The sequence below is a fragment of the Cetorhinus maximus genome, chromosome 13, assembly GCF_964194155.1.
Source record: "Cetorhinus maximus chromosome 13, sCetMax3.hap1.1, whole genome shotgun sequence".
NCBI lineage: Eukaryota > Metazoa > Chordata > Chondrichthyes > Lamniformes > Cetorhinidae > Cetorhinus > Cetorhinus maximus.
The window spans coordinates 118,919,854-118,939,558 of record NC_135891.1 but is presented as its reverse complement, the minus strand read 5'-3'; the positions used below and the strand labels follow the sequence as shown (position 1 = coordinate 118,939,558).

At 46.2% G+C, this 19,705-nt stretch overlaps 1 protein-coding gene across 1 annotated transcript in view; it reads left to right on the top strand.

Annotated features, from left to right (window-relative positions):
* Positions 1-18,286, top strand: part of dda1 (DET1 and DDB1 associated 1) — a 29,338-nt gene extending 11,052 nt beyond the window's left edge. Inside the window, exons 2-5 of the mRNA XM_078556234.1 lie at positions 7,420-7,500; positions 8,816-8,867; positions 9,409-9,470; positions 10,146-18,286. Of these exons, the coding sequence (XP_078412360.1) occupies positions 7,420-7,500; positions 8,816-8,867; positions 9,409-9,470; positions 10,146-10,256 (306 nt within the window). The 3' untranslated portion in view covers positions 10,257-18,286. The remainder of the gene's footprint in view (positions 1-7,419; positions 7,501-8,815; positions 8,868-9,408; positions 9,471-10,145) is intronic.
* The last annotated feature ends 1,419 nt before the right edge of the window (positions 18,287-19,705 follow it).

Here is a 19,705-nt window from a genome sequence, read left to right as displayed (position 1 = left end):
CCCCCCAGCGCTGTACCCCAGTGTTATACAGTGACAGACCTGTCCCCACCAGTACTGCACCCCAGTGTTATACAGTGACAGATCAGTCCCCACCAGTACTGCACCCCATTGTTACACAGTGACAGATCAGTCCCCACCAGTACTGTACCCCAGTGTTATACAGCGACAGACCCGTCCCCACCAGTACTGTACCCCAGTGTTATACAGTGACAGACCTGTCCCCACCAGTACTGTACCCCAGTGTTATACAGTGACAGATCAGTCCCCACCAGTACTTTACCCCAGTGTTATACAGTGACAGACCTGCACACACCAGCACTGTACCCTAGTGTTATACAGTTCAGACCCGTCCCCACCAGTACTATACCCTAGCGTGTTGATGTGACTGACCTGTCCCCACCAGTACCTTCCCCAGTGCTATACAGTGGCCGAACTGTGCCCTCCAGTACTGTATTGCAGTGTTATACAGCGACAGACCCCTCCCCACCAGCACTGTACCCCAGTGTTATACAGTGTCAGACTTGTCCCCACCAGTACTGTACCCTAGCGTAATGATGTGACAGACCTGTCCCCACCAGTACTGTACCCTAGCGTAATGATGTGACAGACCTGTCCCAACCAGTACGGTACATCAGTGTTGTACAGTGGATGACCTGTTCCCACCAGTACTGTACCCAAGTGTCACACGGTGGCAGGACTGTACCCAACAGGACTGTACCCCAGTGTTATCCAGTGACAGACCCGTTCCCCATCAGTAATGTACCCCAGTGTTATCCAGAGACAGACCTGTCCCCACCAGTACTGTACCCCAGTGTTATACAGTGACAGACCCGTCCCCACCAGTACTGTACCCCAGTGTTATACAGTGACAGACCTGTCCCCACCAGTACCCTTCCCCAGTGTTATACAGTGACAGACCCGTCCTGACCAGTACTGTACCCTTATGATATACGGTGACACACCTGTCCCCACCAGTACTGAACCCCTGTGTTATACAATGACAGACCTGTCCCCACCAGTACTATACCCTAGCGTAATGATGTGTGACTGACCTGTCCCCACCAGTACCTTCCCCAGTGTTATAGAGTGGCAGAACTGTGCCAACCAGTACTGTATTGCAGTGTTATGCAGTGAGAGACCTGTCCCCACCAGTACTGTACCCCAGTGTTATACGATGGCAGACCTGACCCCACCAGTACTGTACCCCAGTGTTATACGATGACAGACCTGACCCCACCAGTACTGTACCCCAGTGTTATACGATGACAGACCTGACCCCACCAGTACTGTACCCCAGTGTTATAAAGTGACAGACCTGTCCCCACCAGTACTGTACCCCAGTGTTATACAGTGACAGACCTGTCCCCACCAGTACTGTACCCCAGTGTTATACAGTGACAGACCTGTCCCCACCAGTACTGTACCCCAGTGTTATCCAGTGACAGACCTGTCCCCACCAGTACCCTTCCCCAGTGTTATACAGTGACAGACCTGTCCCCACCAGTACTGTACCCCAGTGTTAAAAAGTGACAGACCTGTCCCCACCAGTACTGCACCCCAGTGTTATATACTGACAGACCTGTCCCCAGCCATACTATACCCCAGTGTTATACAGTGACAGACCTGTCCCCACCAGTACTGTACCCCAGTGTTATACAGTGTCAGACCTGTCCCCACCAGTACTGAACCCCAGTGTTATACAGTTGTAGACCTGTCCCCACCAGTACCGTACCCCAGTGTTATACAGTGACAGAAGTGTCCCCACCAGTATTATACCCCAGTGTTAAAAAGTGACAGACCTGTCTCCACCAGTATCCTGCCCCAGTATTATACAGTGGCAGACCTGTCCCCACCAGTACTGTACCCCAGTGTTATACAGTGACAGACCTGTCCCCACCAGTACTGTACCCCAGTGTTATACAGTGACAGACCTGCCCCCACCAGTAATGTACCCCATTGTTATACAGTGACAGACCTGTCCCCACCAGTACTGTACCCCAGTGTTATACAGTGACAGACCTGTCCCCACCAGTACCCTTCCCCAGTGTTATACAGTGACAGACCTGTCCCCACCAGTACTGTACCCCAGTGTTAAAAAGTGACAGACCTGTCCCCACCAGTACTGCACCCCAGTGTTATATACTGACAGACCTGTCCCCAGCCATACTATACCCCAGTGTTATACAGTGACAGACCTGTCCCCACCAGTACTGTACCCCAGTGTTATACAGTGTCAGACCTGTCCCCACCAGTACTGAACCCCAGTGTTATACAGTTGTAGACCTGTCCCCACCAGTACCGTACCCCAGTGTTATACAGTGACAGAAGTGTCCCCACCAGTATTATACCCCAGTGTTTTCAGTGACACGCCTGTCCCCACCAGTACTGTACCTCAGCGTTATACAGTGACCAACTTGTCCCCACCAGTACTGTGCCGCTATGTTATACGGTGACAGATCTGTACCCACCTGTACCTTATGCCAGTGTTATACAGTGACAGAACCGTTCCCCACCAGTACTGTACCCTAGTGTTATACAGTGACAGACCTGTCCACACCAGTACTGTACCCCAGTGTTATACAGTGACAGAACCGTTCCCCACCAGTACTGTACCCCAGTGTTATACAGTGACAGACCTGTCCCCACCAGTACTGTACCCCAGTGTTATACAGTGACAGACCTGTCCCCACCAGTACTGTACCCCAGTGTTATACAGTGACAGACCTGTCCCCACCAGTACTGTACCCCAGTGTTATACAGTGACAGACCTGTCCACACCAGTACTGTACCCCAGTGTTATACAGTGACAGAACCGTTCCCCACCAGTACTGTACCCCAGTGTTATACAGTGACAGACCTGTCCCCACCGGTACTGTACCCCAGTGTTATACAGTGACACACCTGTCCCCAGCAATACTATACCCCAGTGTTATACAGTGACAGACTTGTCCCCACCAGTACTGAACCCCAGTGTTATACAGTTGTAGACATGTCCCCGCCAGTACCATACCCCAGTTTTCTACAGTGACAGATCCGTCCCTCCAGTGCTGTACCCCAGTGTTATACAGTGACAGACCTGACCCCACCAGTACTATTCCCTAGCGTAATGATGTGACTGACCTGTCCCCACCAGTACCTTTCCCAGTGTTATACAGTGGCAGAACTGTGCCCACCAGTACTGTATTGCAGTGTTATACAGTGACTGACCTGTCTCCACCAGTACTGTACCCCAGTGTTATGCAGTGACAGACCTGTCCCCACCAGTACTGTACCTCAGTGTTATACAGTGTCAGACCTGCCCCCTCCAGTACTGTGCCCCAGCGTTATACAGTGACCAACTTGTCCCCACCAGTACTGTGCCCCTATGTTATACGGTGACAGATCTGTACCTACCTGTACCTTATGCCAGTGTTATACAGTGACAGAACCGTTCCCCACTAGTACTGTACCCCAGTGTTATACAGTGACAGACCTGTCCCCACCAGTGCTGTACCCCAGTGTTATACAGTGACAGACCTGTCCCCACCAGTACTGTACCCCTGTGTTATAAAGTGATAGACCTGTCCCCTCCAGTACTGTACCCCCGTGTTATGCAGTGACAGACCTGTCCCCACCAGTACTGTACCCCAGTTATACAGTGACAGACAAGTCCCCGCCAGCGCCCTACCCCAGTGTTATACAGTGACAGACTTGTCCCCACTAGTACTGTATACTTATGTTATATGGTGACAGACCTGCCTCCACCAGTACTGTACCCCAGTGTTATACATTGACAGATCCGTCCCCACCAGTACCTTCCCCAGTGTTATCCAGTGACAGAACTATCCTCACCAATCCTCCATCCCAGTGTTATACAGTGACTGACCTGTCGTCACCATTACTGTACCCCAGTGTTGTAGAATGGAAGACCTGTCCCCACCAGTACTGTACCCCAGTGTTATACACTGACAGACCCGTTCCCCACCAGTACTGTACCCCAGTGTTATACAGTGATTGTCCTGTCCCCACCAGTACTATACCTCAGTGTTATACAGTGACAGACCCGACCCCACCAGTACTATACCCCAGTGTTATAATGTGGAAGACCTGTCCCCATCAGTACTGTACCCCAGTATTATACAGTGACAGACCTTTCCCCTCCAATACCCTTCCCCAGTGTTATACAGTGGCAGACTTGTTCCCACCAGTACTGTACCCCAGTGTTATATAGTGACGGACCTGCCCCCATCAGTACCCTACCCCAGAGTTATACAGTGACAGACCTGTCTCCACCAGTATCCTGCCCCAGTATTATACAGTGGCAGACCTGTCCCCACCAGTACTGTACCCCAGTGTTATACAATGACAGACCTGTCCCCACCAGTACTGTACCCCAGTGTTATACAGTGACAGACCTGCCCCCACCAGTACTGTACCCCAGTGTTATACAGTGACAGACTTGTTCCCACCAGTACTGTGCCCCAGTGTTATATAGTGACAGACCTGCCCCCATCAGTACCCTACCCCAGAGTTATACAGTGACAGACCTGTCTCCACCAGTATCCTGCCCCAGTATTATACAGTGGCAGACCTGTCCCCACCAGTACTGTACCCCAGTGTTATATAGTGGCAGACCTGTCCCCACCAGTACTGTACCCCAGTGTTATACAGTGACAGACCTGTCCCCACCAGTACTGCACCCCAGTGTTATACAGTGATTGTCCTGTTCCCACCAGTACTGTACCCCAGTGTTATACAGTGACAGACCTGTCCCCACCAGTACTGTAGCCCAGTGTTATAGCCTGACAGAACTGCCCCCACCAGTATCCTGCCCCAGTATTGTACATTGGCAGACCTGCCCCCACCAGTACTGTACCCCAGTGTTATACAGTGATTGTCCTGTTCCCACCAGTTCTGTACCTCAGTGTTATACAGTGACAGACCTGATCCAGCCAGTACTGTACCCGAGTGCTATACAGTGACAGACCTGTCCCCACCAGCATCCTACACCAGTATTATACAGTGGCAGACCTGTCCTCACCAGTCCACTGCCCCAGTGTTATACAGTGGCAGACCTGTCCCTACCAGTACCCTACCCAGTACTGTGATAGTCCTGTCGCCACCAGTTCTGGTCCCCAGTGTCATACAATGACAGATCTGTCCCCACCAGTTTGTGTTATACAATGTCAGACCTGTCCCCACCAGAACTGTAGCCCACTGTTATACAGTGACAGACCAATATCTACCAGTACTGTATCCCATTTTTATTCCTGTTAGAATTCTGTTAAAATGTGTTACTTGCAGGATTAACTGTGGTCTTTTACCTTTTGTTCGCACAAGCAATTTTTGTTTTCTGTAAATACGATGGAATTCCCTGGGTCTGCCTGTTGGTGCAGCTTTGTTGGTAAAGCAAACCCTTTGCACTGTAACACCTTTTTCACCATATGACTTTCTCTTTGGGTGTGTTCCTTGCTCATGGAGGACTTGTTGCCCACTTTCATCTGTACGACCCTGTACCCAGAAGGGGTTAACCAACAGGAAGCTGTGCTGTGGGTGCACTCGGTGCTTAATTTTGCCCTTTAAAAACTGTTCAGAGTCCCTTACCCTGGAAACCACTTTGAAATGCTGTGACTTTCTGGTTGCTGAATTAGTTGGAACCTCGGTTTACTGCATGGAATTCCGGGATATTGTCTTGTGAGTTTGAGGATCCTGTTCTGTAATTCTGTCCAATTTTTCATGAAACCAGAGACCCACTGGCCTTTCAACAAACCTTTCACTGACTTTTCTCCAAGTCTTTACATCAAACTGTAACATTTGAGCATTTGTCAGATTTGCTTTGGGCTGTTTCAGTTTTTAAAATGTGGTCTGAATGTGTTGTATTTTGTGAGGTTTTCATTTTCACTCTGGTGGAAACCAGATGCTTCCTCCCAAAAAACCCTGCAATTTATGTAAAGTAATTAAAGCTGCGATGATATATGGACACAGGCTTTATTGAACTTTTTATGACTGATGTCATATCTTGTCCGTCCTGAAATCAACTGAGGTTAGAGGATTCCAATCTAAATTTAACCTTTCAGCAGTCAGCTGTGATAGGGTGAGCTCCACTGCTTTAATCACCGGTCGTAACATTCTCCTGTCTGCTTTTCTGGGGTAATCTTGACCCTGTGCCTTTGTCTCCCTCCACACTCCCCCCAGCAGCAGATTTATGATTGTCCCTTCTGCCTTGTCCACTTGCTGTCAACTTGGGTCTCACCCCCAGCATCCAGTTTCGCATTGACTTCAGCGCGCCCTCCTAGCCTCTCCTCTCCCTGCGTCCCCTGCCTGCCCACCCGACAATAGACACTGCTGTTTGATAGGCCATAGCATAAGAACGTAAGAAATAGGAGCAGGAGTCAGTCGTTCGGCCTTTTGACCCCATTGGATAAGATCATGGCTGATCTACCTTAACTCCATCTCCCCACACTATCCCCATATCCTTTAGTGTCCAAAAATATTTTGATCTCAGTCTTGAATATACTCAACAAGTGAAGATCTCAAATTCCAAAGGTTCATCACTGAGTGAAGAAGTTTCTCCTAATCTCCATGCTAAATGGCCAATTCCCTTATCCTGATACTGTGACCCCTAGTTTTGGACTCCCCACCAGGGAGAAACAGTGTCCCAGCATCTACCTGTCAAGCCCCATAAGAATTTTGTTTAAATGAAATTAAATGAAATTCTCCTCAATATAGATTTAGTCTACTTGATCTCTTCTCATAGGTCAATCCCCTCATTGCCGGGAATCAGTCCAGTGAACCTTTATTGCACTCCCTCTAGGGCAAGTATATCCTTCCTTGGGTAAAGAAACCAAAACTGTACATTGTACTCCAGGTGTGGTCTCATCACGGCTCTGTACAAGTGCACTAAGACTTCTTTACTCTTTTAACTCCCTTTGCAATAAAGGCTAACGTACCATTTACAGAGACTATGAGTTCGTGCCTCTCTGCCCACTTTCTGTTCAGCTGAGAGCCTCGAGATGCTGCTTTGCCTGCTCCACCCTGTTCTCCCCCCACTCCCGCCCCCACTCTCCCTGTTTGATGGAGGAACAGCCATTTTCCCCTGGCCCTGTGAGGCTGTTCCTGACAAAGACAGTCCCTAGCATGGCGGGGACGTGTTGCATTGCGGCTGATGAGCCCTCATTCTTTCAGTGTTTCTTTCCCCCCAGATAATGTATGCGGTGGGTGTAAGCCAATGGCACAGATTGCAGTTCCGTTCTATTGTTTGAAGTGGGGAAAGTCTTATTGCCCCTCCCCTCTGCAAGTTTGATCGGCAGAGGCAATGATTCTTTCCATCGCCTGCCTGACTAGAGACGGGAAGCTTTGCCTTTCTTTCTCGGGTTACCCAAGATTGGACGCTCCGTGTTCCGATTCACAGACTGCTTATTTGTATGTGTCTGATTACAGGCAGACTTCTTGAAAGGATTGCCGGTCTATAACGAAAGCAACTTCAGCCGATTTCACGCAGATTCAGTTTGTAAAGCTTCGGTGAGTACTTATCAAAGGTTGAGAATCAACATCATATCGTAATGTCTGAAGGCAGAGGTACATAAGGATAAACCTGGCTAAGACAGATAGAGGGGTGCCATGCATCAAACTTGAGATACAGCATACTAAATTAAGGTATATTAGGATAGGAAAGGTCATTCAGTTTTTTTTGCCCTTCTCCTGCTGGAGATTCTGTGGGCAGCAGGTGCCCTCTGTGCACTCTTCAACTCCATTGTGAAAAGCAAGTGAAGCAGGCATTCAAATATGAGGAAGCATAGTAATCTCTTGCCATCCTCACCTGGGGCATTCACACAACTCCATGCCACCAGGGGATAAGTCCCTTCTCCCAAACCCAGGGATAAAGAGAGTAAATGTTACTGTAGTATTAGGATCTGGCACATAAAGGGTTAACGTGGGACTGATATAGTACTGCCCCCATAGTGATGTAAGAGAATGACCCGCACCTAGGGGTCAGGGTAGTGTTGGACAGAGCCATGTGTAGAAGCAAGCATGGAGACAGCTCCTAGCTTGGACCTTTACTGCGCCTATGTATATAGTTTCTAGTATTTAATAAATACTTAACTGTTGAACCATCTAAGGCTGCAAATACCTTAAGACCTTCTGAACTGCAGCCAACACTTTACAACTGTTACCCTCCTGTTCAATCTAGACTGGAGAATTGGTAAAAAGAAGTCTCTAAATTGAACAACAGTCTGATGCACAATTCTACATATTTTGCGCACACATTTTGCATCCTGTCTGTAACCATCCAGATAGAGAAAATAGCCCATGCTAGACAGGCTAGAACCTGTTTCCCAATGCACAGTCTTCCAGTCCAGGAACCATGCCCTGCCTATGCTTTTAATTCCATTTGCTTTTCTCCTCTGGTCTGCCTGGGTCACACCTGATGCCCAGGCACAGAGAAGGTAAGTTTTGGCAGCCTGGTGCAGGGCTTGCTCAATGCCTCATGTAACCAGCTGCCAGAAAATGTCCTAAATTGTGCATAGTAATGACAGATACACAGTCCTTGTCTCTGAAAAGGCGGTGTGAACTTGAATGGCCTTTGTTCTATGCGTTTCCTCCATATGTTCATACGCATGTTCGTAACAGTTTGTATACTTAGTGGTACGTATTAACGGTTGAAATGGCGGTGGATGCTGTACCCCAGGAAAGAAGTATAGATTTAGCGACGGGAGTATGTTACAATGGATGGTCTCAATTGATTGCTAGGAAAAGTAATTAAACTTGGAATATAAAACCTGCTGAACTTTTAAAACTTTGTATATTTCCACTGAATGTGCAATTTTTTTTGCAGAATAGAAGACCATCTGTGTATCTCCCAACGCGAGAATACCCATCGGAACAGAGTAAGTGCTTGAAGTAGTTTTACTGGTCTTTTTTAGTCAATTGTGGCTTTCAGGAATGATGAAGCACATAATGAATGGATTTGATGTGTGCCTGTGATTCCCCCATATGATGATGGGACACCCGCGTGTGGTCTACCCTAGGGGTCAGAACTGTGTATCTCTGCTTGATGAGAATGTAGTTACTTTCCCCTGCCTCAGTCTTAACCTCATGAAGGCACCAACTGCACGTGCGCAGCACTGTCTTCGTCCCTACACCACTCATGATGTGGCCTCTTCATTGTCACTGATTCACCAGTGGGTTTGTGCAATCGGCCCATGCTCGTCCTGGGTGTGGCCTTTAGCCCAAACTCATTTCACGAGTTGGAGCCTCACAACTAGAAATCTTCACCCCAGCAGTCTCAGCTGGACTGAACCTGGATTTAGAGCTGAAAACTCTGTATAGAACCCACAGAAATACCTTATTTATCACTCCACATTTTATTGAATTCAATTGTTTATAGAAACTTGACCACTAAGTATCTACCTTTTTCACTTTACGCAGTCATTGTGACAGAAAAGACCAATATATTGCTTCGATATCTCCATCAGCAATGGGACAAAAAGGTGAGCTGCTGATAGCTGTTGGTTATGGTTGGGAGGTTTGTGTGTAATGACGGGTGAGAAGGTTTGCATTATCCATGGCAGCTTTTGTTGGATGGAGGTCCAGTAAGTGTGGTGGGAAATTTCCTGCATTATCAGTGGTCACATGAAGGCTGAGGCACAGGGAGAAATGCTTCATGTGAATTGGAGTTCCATTTAGGAAGGGGTTGTTGTGGTGGCGGGGGTTTGCTTCTGATATGCCACAGAAGGGGGCATTCCTTTTGAGTTGGGACAAGTGGGCAAGGGGGCACTTCCTGTGCATTGGAGATGCTGGGAAAGCCAGAAATTTCATTGAAGACCTCACAGATGGTTTACCTTCACATGTGAATCTAGATTGAGAGAGTTGCCTGGCTGTTTGATTCTGGGAGGCAATGCAGCTGGTATTGTCCAAGACGATGAGGCATGTGTATTTCCAGTGAGGGTCACTTGGTAACAATTAGGAGTGAAAATCCTGGTTGATTTTCTTCCTCCAGCACGGTCCCCCCACCACCTCCCAATCACAATTAGCCTGGGGGAGAGTGAATGGAGGTTGCACCCAATTGCAGCTCCAGCCCCACTCAATGAGTGACTAATTCAGTACAGTATCAAATCAGAAGGTGCATTCATCCTCTGAACTATGATCTTTCCTCCTTCTTGCAGAATGCAGCGAAGAAAAGGGACCAAGAGCAAGTGGACGTTGAAGGCGAGAGTTCGGCCCCACCATGCAAAATTGCCCGCACAGACAGCCAGGACATGATCGAAGATACTTAATCCTCTGTCCACAAGATGCAAGTGCTTCCCTTCTCATCATGTAATGTCTTACAGTCTCTCCACTGTGCAGCCCTTCATTTGTATATCATAGGAGCACCTTTATTTATTTACATGTAATTTATGGTCTGGGTGAGGGAGGGAGGAGGGGAAGTGGACCCAACGAAAGCCCTCTGTGGTGTCCAGTCATGATCAGCAATTGACCGGGCTGCTCGAGGTTTTTGCAGAGGTTCCAGAGGCAAAGACTTGAGTGGATGTAGCGCAGAGCCTGTGGTTAAAAAGAGTGTGTAATAGTGTAGGAGTTGGAGCCTCTCAGTGTGGAATGCAGTGGTCCTGAAGTGCATGTCTAACCCACCTGTACTATCCACAGTGTCTACACTCGTATCTTCCTGATTATTTCTACTTGCCTATCACTATCATTAACTTTATACTCCCGGCAGGTTTGATGCAGGTCAGGTTAATATGAAGCACAGTTCAGTCTTCAGAAACAATCAGATATGTCTGTGTAAGACAGTTAATAATTTGTCAGAGCTGTTTAAATGACCCTTGCCTTCATCATAAAATGAAACCCTGCCCTTTGCGGAGCTGCCTTTGGTTGTTCTGTTCAGATTTCACTCCCCCCTTTCCCGTCTCACTCACTAGTTCCTGGCAAGAGAGATGGGAAATGATTGAGCTGACCAACCCCAGACCAGACTTTGGCTCATACGTGGACATGGCAAGATTTGTACAACAAAGCCTTGGTGGGTACAGCCTCAGAGAATTCTGAGAGTGGGTCCTTCATGCCACAAGCGACTTCAACTGTTGGCGTTGGAACTGTTTGCCGACCTCGTGGGACATTTTGTTTTAAGATCAGTTTTTTTTATTTTAAGGGAAGCCGTATTGTATGGGTTTGTTTCTTTTTAAAATAAATATTCTGAAGTTCAAAGAGTTAACATTGCGAGTGCTGGAAAATCGCTAATTCAAGTTCTCGTGGTCTGGAGGAACTTGGTGCAAGGGGACCTCAGAATGGGTGACATCCAAGCCCTGAAATCACGATGTTTGTGTTCTACACTCTTTATGATGTTAATTTGTCCACTGTTTTAATGCAGGCATTGACTTTTTAATGCCAGACGTGGAGTGATAGTGTGTGATCTAAGACTGCATCAAGTTGTTCCAGTGTTAATCCCTCACTGTAACTCCTATCTCTGATGGGGTGAACTTTTTCTAAGCTTTATTTTTTGGTTAAGCTTGCATATTGGCAAAGAAAAATTAATCTCCTTTGCGTTACATCACCATGGAAACTTGACTTCAAAGAGCAGTATCTGCTTAATTGAGTTGCCTTTACACAAGAAATGTATTCCTGTTTTTTTAAGCTGAGACCATAGTATGATCAGCATGAATGGAGTGGGTGTGGGAATGTACTGAGTACAGAGCAGGAGGAGAGAGAAACTGTCTTTTGCTGCTGACCTGCTGAGCATCAGCAGAAGCTTATCCTGATGCATTATGTCAATGTACTTATTGCTGATTGTTCCTTATTGATAGAGAAAAATAGGGATGGCTGAGCAATTGGCTTCAGCTCCGGCTGCGCCAGCCCTTCAAACCCATACAGTATCAAACTCTACTGAGATGGTGCATTGTTGGGGCGGCTGGGGTCTCTTGTTCTGGGCTGACTCCCCATCTCTGCCTGACTTTCAATCCATCTTTGGTGTTGAGGTTTCTGATGCCATTGCGAGCGGATCAATACTTGACCCAGAGGGCCCCTGTAACTGTCCCTGTCACTGGTAATGCAATACCTAGTGGTTGTGATCACTAGTAAGAAGCAGTAACTCACCCATTTCTCAATAATCAAAAATAATGCAAGTCAGCTGTTTGCCAGGGAAGGTGGGCAGTGAAATGTTGCTTAAAGGGAAACTTATTATTTGCCTAGTTAATTTCTTCCATTCTTTTTGCTCCTGTGAAGGCCTCTTGTGTTTCTCCATATTTCAACTTCAGAAGGAGCCATGATGTAATTTTTTTGGGATGGTGGTGATGGGTGTAATGATGAATAAATTGAGAACCACTGCTTCCAGTGTGAGCTGGATCTTCAGTATGAGTAGAGAAGAGGCTGTGCTTTTCAGTGTTCAAGGGTAAGCCTTTTGAAGATGAGGGTTAGTGAAGGGCCTTTCTCTCAGTCCCACAGGGCCTAGCACAGTCTGATACCATGACCTCGGGCCAGGAAGGACAGTAGATCTTGTCACCCTATGTACATAGCTTTGATTTGAGGATGGGAAAGGTGATAGTTCTTTGATTCATTAGCAGATGAAGTTATGCCAAACCCTTACTGCTAAAATCATGCAAACTGTACTGAAAACTGCAACTGTTTACAAATTCCAAACATGGCTTCCCTAGTTCCCCAACAGATGTACTGGGACCCTGACCCACTGTACCTTCCCCCAATTCCCCCCTGCCCTCAATCCTCCTCTGAGACCCTTTCTTTGGCTTTCAACACTAGAATATTGGTGAAGATGCAAAGCATGCGGACTGAGAACCAGATCAAATGTGCTGATGGTCGACTCTGACTGGAGTGAGACTGTGAAGGGAATGGCCAGCATGTGGTGTGAGGCATCACGTGAATTTGATCCCAGCTGCCATTGCCTCTGCTGTGGGCTCTGAGAGTTTTTGATGTAAATCATTGGCCATGTGCAATTACTAAATCAATGAATTTATTCTCCTGCAGTAACATTTTCCCTACATTGCCACAGTGACCTTGCTTCAGAAACACTTCATTGGCTGTTGAGTGTGCTGAGGTCCTAAGAGGCGCTATGGTGAAGTAAATCATTTCTAAATGAATCCATTGGAAGACTGGCTGCTGGTGCAGTCACTCTGGACATGTTTCATTTGCCTCTGATACTTGGCTTCAAATCCAGTCATACCAGTGAGCTGAAATTCTGTCTGTCTTCACTATAAAGTACTTTGACTCAGTTCCAAATCCATAGCACACAAAAGTGGGCTTAATATGACACTGAATTACCAGCCTGCCTCACCGCCCTCCAGACTCTGAGGGCTGGTGCAGTGGCTGGGACGGGGATGGTAGCCGGTAATATTGTGTGGCTCAGTCATGAGGGGCGGGGGTGGGGGGGGAGGAGCTTGTGCTGTCCCGTATCTTGGGAGCTGTAATCTGCATCTTAATCCAGGGTCAGATCTGATGCTGAGTGAAAACAAAGGGAGAATATGTTACCTCCCCTCGATCAGGTCTGGCACTGAAATTACCAGACATGCTGAAGATCGCACAGTTTTGTCCCAATGTGGGAAAGACCAAGAAGTTAAACATGGTATTTCTGAGTTCCTTCCTTCGATCCCAGACCATTTCAAGTGGTAATTTGTTGAAGCAGATCCAGAACCTTGCGACAGTGAGGTTCATGTGCCAGTGTGGTGTTAGGCATTCATATGTGAACTTTGCCAGCTGCAAGTTCTGCCCCAGTGAATCATTGAACCAAGCACAACCTGACAGGGATGAGCAAAATACAGTGGCTCGCAGCAATCCTGGATTATTGAGTGAGGTGATGGGGAACCAGCAGGTTCCTGCTCCTCACTGAAGTGCAGTGAGCCCTGCTGGACAATGGTACATGCCTGTGTTTATTAAGATGGGAGGGTGGGCTGCATCCCTCCCATCTCATTCTCCTGTCAAATCTCCTGGCTCCACTAGGTGAGGTCTTAGTGGGTCACTGGGTCCAATGGGACTATGCCTGTCTCTGGGGGAGGAGTTGGTGTCTACAGATGAGATGGGGAGATTCTTTATTGGTGGAGGGAGGGTGAAACCTTGATTCCAATGCGCCCTTTCCCTCTTTGTAATGAATTCCAATATTTTGGGCAAACTGCATGTGATGCTCCAGGCTGAAATTTTCACATGAACCATGGGGTCGGTACCCACCCCCAGTTTCCTCTCTCTCTCTCTCTCTCTCTCCATCACCCGCCCCCTTACTACTTCTCTTGAAACCTGTCAGTAGTTACGTTCCTACCAGACCTTTTTTTTTACTGTTTCTCACAAGAAGTCACTGCTATTATACAGGAAGTCTCCCGCTCTCATCCCTTTGATCGTTGACAGATGAAGGTAACCTGCCTCAGGCTTGAAGAATGTGTTTGAACACTCAAAGGTTGAATCCAGGCACCAGTATCATTACCTTTGGTCATTGTTACCTTCTGATTGCTCCTTTTTTAATATCTTAAGCGCTGCCATCCCAGCACTCCACAAGTACAATGACAATGTGAATATAGGCTTGCAGTTTATAAGTCTGTTGTACAATGGAGTCCCCTGAAGGTGCTGTATTGTTGTTGCAAAGATAGTTCCAGTGTTCACAGAGACAGCCTTGTCACAGCATTGTCAACCACTGGTACCAGATCATTGTACAAAGTGTCTCTTCCATTCCCACTTCCTTCAACTACCTTTAACTTTGCCTTGCATGAACTCAGTGAGCTGCTACCAATCAATAGCTGGCTTTTATCGTATTTTTTTTAAATAAATAAAACGTCACAGAAAACTTGTAATAAAGGTGTTTATAAATGTGAAGAATGTATATTTTCTTTTTTTTGTAATACTGGGCCCAGACCAGTGTGATTACTGTGCTGATCAGATCCAGTAGTGGGTTTCAGACCAAGTGTTTGCAAGTCTTGACAGCAGCCCACAAAGGGGAAGGGCATAACATTCCGAGTGTTACACTACAAGACCTGTATTGGATGAAATATTGCTGTTTTCCCTTGCCCCTTCCCCACAACCACCCCCTGCACCCCATACACCTTGAAGGCACTGACTCCTGTTCGGGGGCTGGGTGATTCTGGTTCTATATCCACCCTTTGGGTGTTGGACATGGGGAAGATCACAGCTGATTCTGATCCTGCTCTCACCTCGTGTCCCACTTGGCTCTGCCCCCTCAGTACATGATTATTTTTTGATTCCCACTACTGTAGCACTCCAGTCAAAACTAGAAAACCCCAGGCAGATTGAAGTGACTGATTAGGATGGGACCTGGTGGGGAGGGGTCTAAAGTGTCAATTGGCTATTTGAGAAGGTGGATCCCTGGGCGGAATGGGGATGGGGGCTGGGTGCCGGGTCTGATGGTTTGTGATGAGTTGTCAGTTAGTAGTTTGACCCTGGTTGCTTGTACACTGGCTATTGGGCATTGGCACCCTGTGATTGTGGCTGTATTCTCCAACCTGTCTGCACAGTAGGGTTACAGTCTGGACTTTGAGAGATCCTGGAAATGCCTCCCAAGATAAACCTGTTCCTTCCTGTTGCACAATTTCTGTTTTATTCTTGGGTGATCTTTGGGAAGGTGTCAGTGTTTATAGAGAGGGGATGTCTTGCTTGGAGTGACAGGCGCACACAAGGCTAACTGGATAGTAAGCAGGAATCAAGGCTGAATTTTTTTTTCTCTCTTTCTTAACCCTTCTCCAAAGCACAGGGCTAGTGAAGCAAAGTCAATTCTAACAGCTCTTTTCACTGCTTTTTGCTGTTGACTCCACATAAGGCTGGGGTTATTGCCCAGATCCTCTCCGGACCTGTATGGCTTAGTACCATGTTGTGATAGTTGGGGGAAGGAGTCGGGGGACAGGGTGTTGCTGTGAAGGTGTTCCTCTGCGAAATGGAACAGTGAATGGAATAAGACACGGGCTTGGTGAGATCGCAGTCAGTAATTACCTTGATCTGGTGTATGCTGCTCTCTGAATTTGTACAAATTTTTTTGAGCTTTCTATTGTGGATTTAGCAAACAAAAGCTGATGTAACTTCTAGAAGCAAATTAAAATATTTTGACAAATACCATCATCCGCTGTTTATATTTGTTTTAGTGTTAAGTTCATTTTCTATATCTTAAATAGTTGTTGTGCCCAGAGAACTTCAAATCTTGCTCCGTCCATTGGCGGCTGTGCCTTCAGTTGCCTGGGCCCTAAGCTCAGAAATTACCCCCCCTAAACCTCTCCACTTCTCGACCGCATTTTCTTCCTTTAAGGCACTCCTTAAAAACTTACCTCTTTGACAAAGCTTTTGGCCATCTGACATTGCTGTCAATTTTTGCATAACACCCTTGTGAAGTGCTTTGAGATGGTTTATTACGTTAAAGGTACTATATAAGTTGTCACTTCCATTATCAGTGTCAGCTTGGCTCAGTAAGTAGCCCTCTGAGTCCAAAGGTCATGGATTCATTCCTACTCTGGAGACTCGCGCACACAATCCAGGCTGACACTGTGGACTTGTAGCATTTCCCTCATATCCCTGGGCAGAGGGGAATCTTCCTTTTCCCTCTAACTTCCACCTTTTTTTTCCTCTCTCTCTTCCACCCAACCTTTCCTTGATCACACCTCCCAATAATTTGTCAAACTGACGGCCCTGTCGGCTGGCTGTGATGGATATTTGAAGTGTGGGTATTTCTCCAATGACCTGGCTAACATTCCCCCCTTAAACAACAGTATAACCAATTGGCTGGTCCTTTTCCCTCAGTGTGCGAATTTGCGAGTGTTGAGTGGTTTCTGTTTGTGTCTACAAACATCACATTCAATCATTTACATATGAAGTGCTTTGATAACCTTCAGTGTGGTCTGTGCTCTCTCCAAACTTTGACCATTTCCTTGCTGCTCCATCCTATTCTATCTTATCTTTCTTTCCATGCTTCCACCGCCAACATAAATGGGAAATCTTTGTGCTACGGTAATCTGCGTAACAGAATGGAAAAAACTGTATCCTAGCTGCACGGAGTCCCATTTGCTCATCACCCTCTGTGCACCTTGACCTCCATTGGCTCCTGGTACACCAATTCCTCAATTTAAAAAAAAAAATCCTTATCCTTGTTTTCAAATTCCACCATGGCCTTGTCCCCTCCCTCTAACCTCCCCAGACTTACAACTCTCTGCGATTTCTGCGCTGCTCCAATTCTGGCCTCTTGTGCAATCCCTGATTTTAATCACTCCACCTTGGAGGCCGTGCCTTCAGCTGCATGGGCCCCACGCTCTGAAATTCACTCTGTGAAGCTGTCTGCTTCTCTCTGCTCCTTTAAGAGGCCCTTTGAAATCTCCCTCTTTGACCAGGCTTTCAGTCATCTATGATGTGCCTTGAAACATTTTACTATGTTAATGGTGCTATATAAATGCAAGTTTTTGTGGTGCGGGGCAGAAAGTACTCCCATTTGTTTTTGTGTATACTTTTATTGTTTTTTTTATGCATTACAAAAATGACAAAATAAATTAAATAAATAAAACCCTTTTGCATGAAAAGGAAACTGGATTAAAAAAAACCTCTGTACATCAGTAAAATGGAAGATGCAGTGATAAGGAGACTTAATTCGCTAGTACTTTGTTTCTGAGTAAAAGGGCCACAAATGTATGTATTTACATTGCATCATCTGACAGCTCACTCTGCTTCTAAGCCAGAATTGTGTGATCCTGCTCCTGAACTGGGACTGCCAAGACCCCAGTTCTAAACCAAGACTGTTGAGATCCCGCTCCTAAAAGAGCGGAACATGATTTTCTCTCCAAGCTGCTCCTGCTAAACAATTCCACAGATCTGACTTTCGGGTGCAAACCTTTGACAGCAACACCAGAACTCTCAACTTGTGCTTGTCATCTTTGCCAGCAGCCCCATAGTTTTCGTGGAGTTTTAATTTTGAGTGAGAAGTTGAGCTATCGATTACTGAGATCAAGTACTAGCAGTGGGTAGGTTTGTAATACCAGCAGGAAATATAGAAAGTTTCAATAATAATCATGTTGAAATAAGCCTTTACATTTAAAAAAAAATGTCTTTCTGATGAGACGTTAAATTAGGTCAACCTAAGAGATCTCACAGCCACTATGTTCTCCCTGGTGCCAATAGTAATCCCACAACCAACCTCACCAAAAAGAGATTATCTGGTCATCTGTGCTGTGTGTGGATTCTTGCTGTGTGCAAATTGTCTGCTGTGTTTCCTATATTACAACAGTGACTACACTTCAAACGTACTTCATTGGCTGTGAAGTGCTTTGGGCTGTCCTGAGGTTCTGAAAGGCGCTATGTAAATGTGAGTTCTTTCTTTAATAAAGTTTTAAAATTATTTTTCAAATGTCCCTCCTTTCTTTCTCCTAGGCATTCCTTAGCTGCATCCGAACTAATCTCAGGATGGGACATTTTATAGGGATCGAGTTCCTTAATTCCTTTTCTAATAAGATCCATGTTGTTTCCTCCAATGTCATTAAACAAAAACCTAACAAAAGTGACCCCCTTTTTTAGAGGGACACTGCTGCTAATGAACTAAACTGCAAAACAAAGGAACCTTATAAATGGAATAATAATTATTCCCAGTGTCCACTATGCTATTCATTCCTCTCAATGGTGCCCACAAGTTGCTAAATGCCTCGACTTTGACAATTGACAATTCCTTAAATACTTTTTCTGTACCTTTCCCATTGCACCTTTTTCTGTACCTTTCCCTCAATAAAGTAATGCTCCCAACAAATAGAGGAGTTTGTTTTCAGTGTTTACTGTTCCTATTGGGTAGTTGATCGGATTTTCCAAAGTACTAGATTGGTGTCTTGTGGGGCAGAGGCTCTGTTGAATACCACACATCACTCCCAGACTCATCGTCTGCACAGAGGTGTAAAATTGTCATCTTTCATTATTTGACTATGTCTGTCGTTGGGATCCATGAGGCTGTCTTGTCACTGCAGACAGCCAGATATAGTCCTTCTGGCCTCAAATACAGAGCTCGTTGATTCTGCAATGGGCAAAGGAATGTAGGAGCAGGATGTGGCCATTGAGGTCCCTGAACTGTTCCACCATCATTTAGATGATAGCTGATCTGTAGTTCAAGTCCAGCAGCCTGTCTTTGCTCTACATCCCTTGAAGCCTCTACCCAACAAAAATCTCAGTTTTGAAAACTTCAGTCGACCACACTTGGAGCACTGTGCACAGTTCTAGTCACCATATTACAAAAAGGATGTAGACAGTTGAGAAGGTGCAAAAAAGATTTATAAGGATGACACAACTAAGAAGTTATAGCTATCAGGAAAGATTGAACAGGCTGAGGCTCTTTTCTCTAGAAAAGAGAAGACTGAGGGGTGACCTGATAAAGGTCTGTAACATTTTTGCAAGGATGTTATAGGATGTAGAGATGTTTCAATCTGAGGGCAAGACCAGAACTAGGGCCCATAAACATAAGATAGTCACCAAATCCAACAGGGAATTCAAGAGAAACTTCTTTACCCAGAGAGTGGTGAGAATGTGGAACAGAGAGTGTTTGAAGTAACTATCACAGATACATTATCCAAGAAGCTGGATAAACATGTGGGAGAAAGGAACAAGAAGGTGAGGTGAAGAGGGATGGGAGGCAGCTCGCCTTGGACTAGTTGGGTCAATTGGCCTATTTGTGCACTGTAAATTTTATGAAATATATAAAACTTGCTTAAAGAGTGGATACCAAAGATTGAACTCTCACCTTCCCTCCCAGAGTCATTGAATATCTCACAAGCAGGTC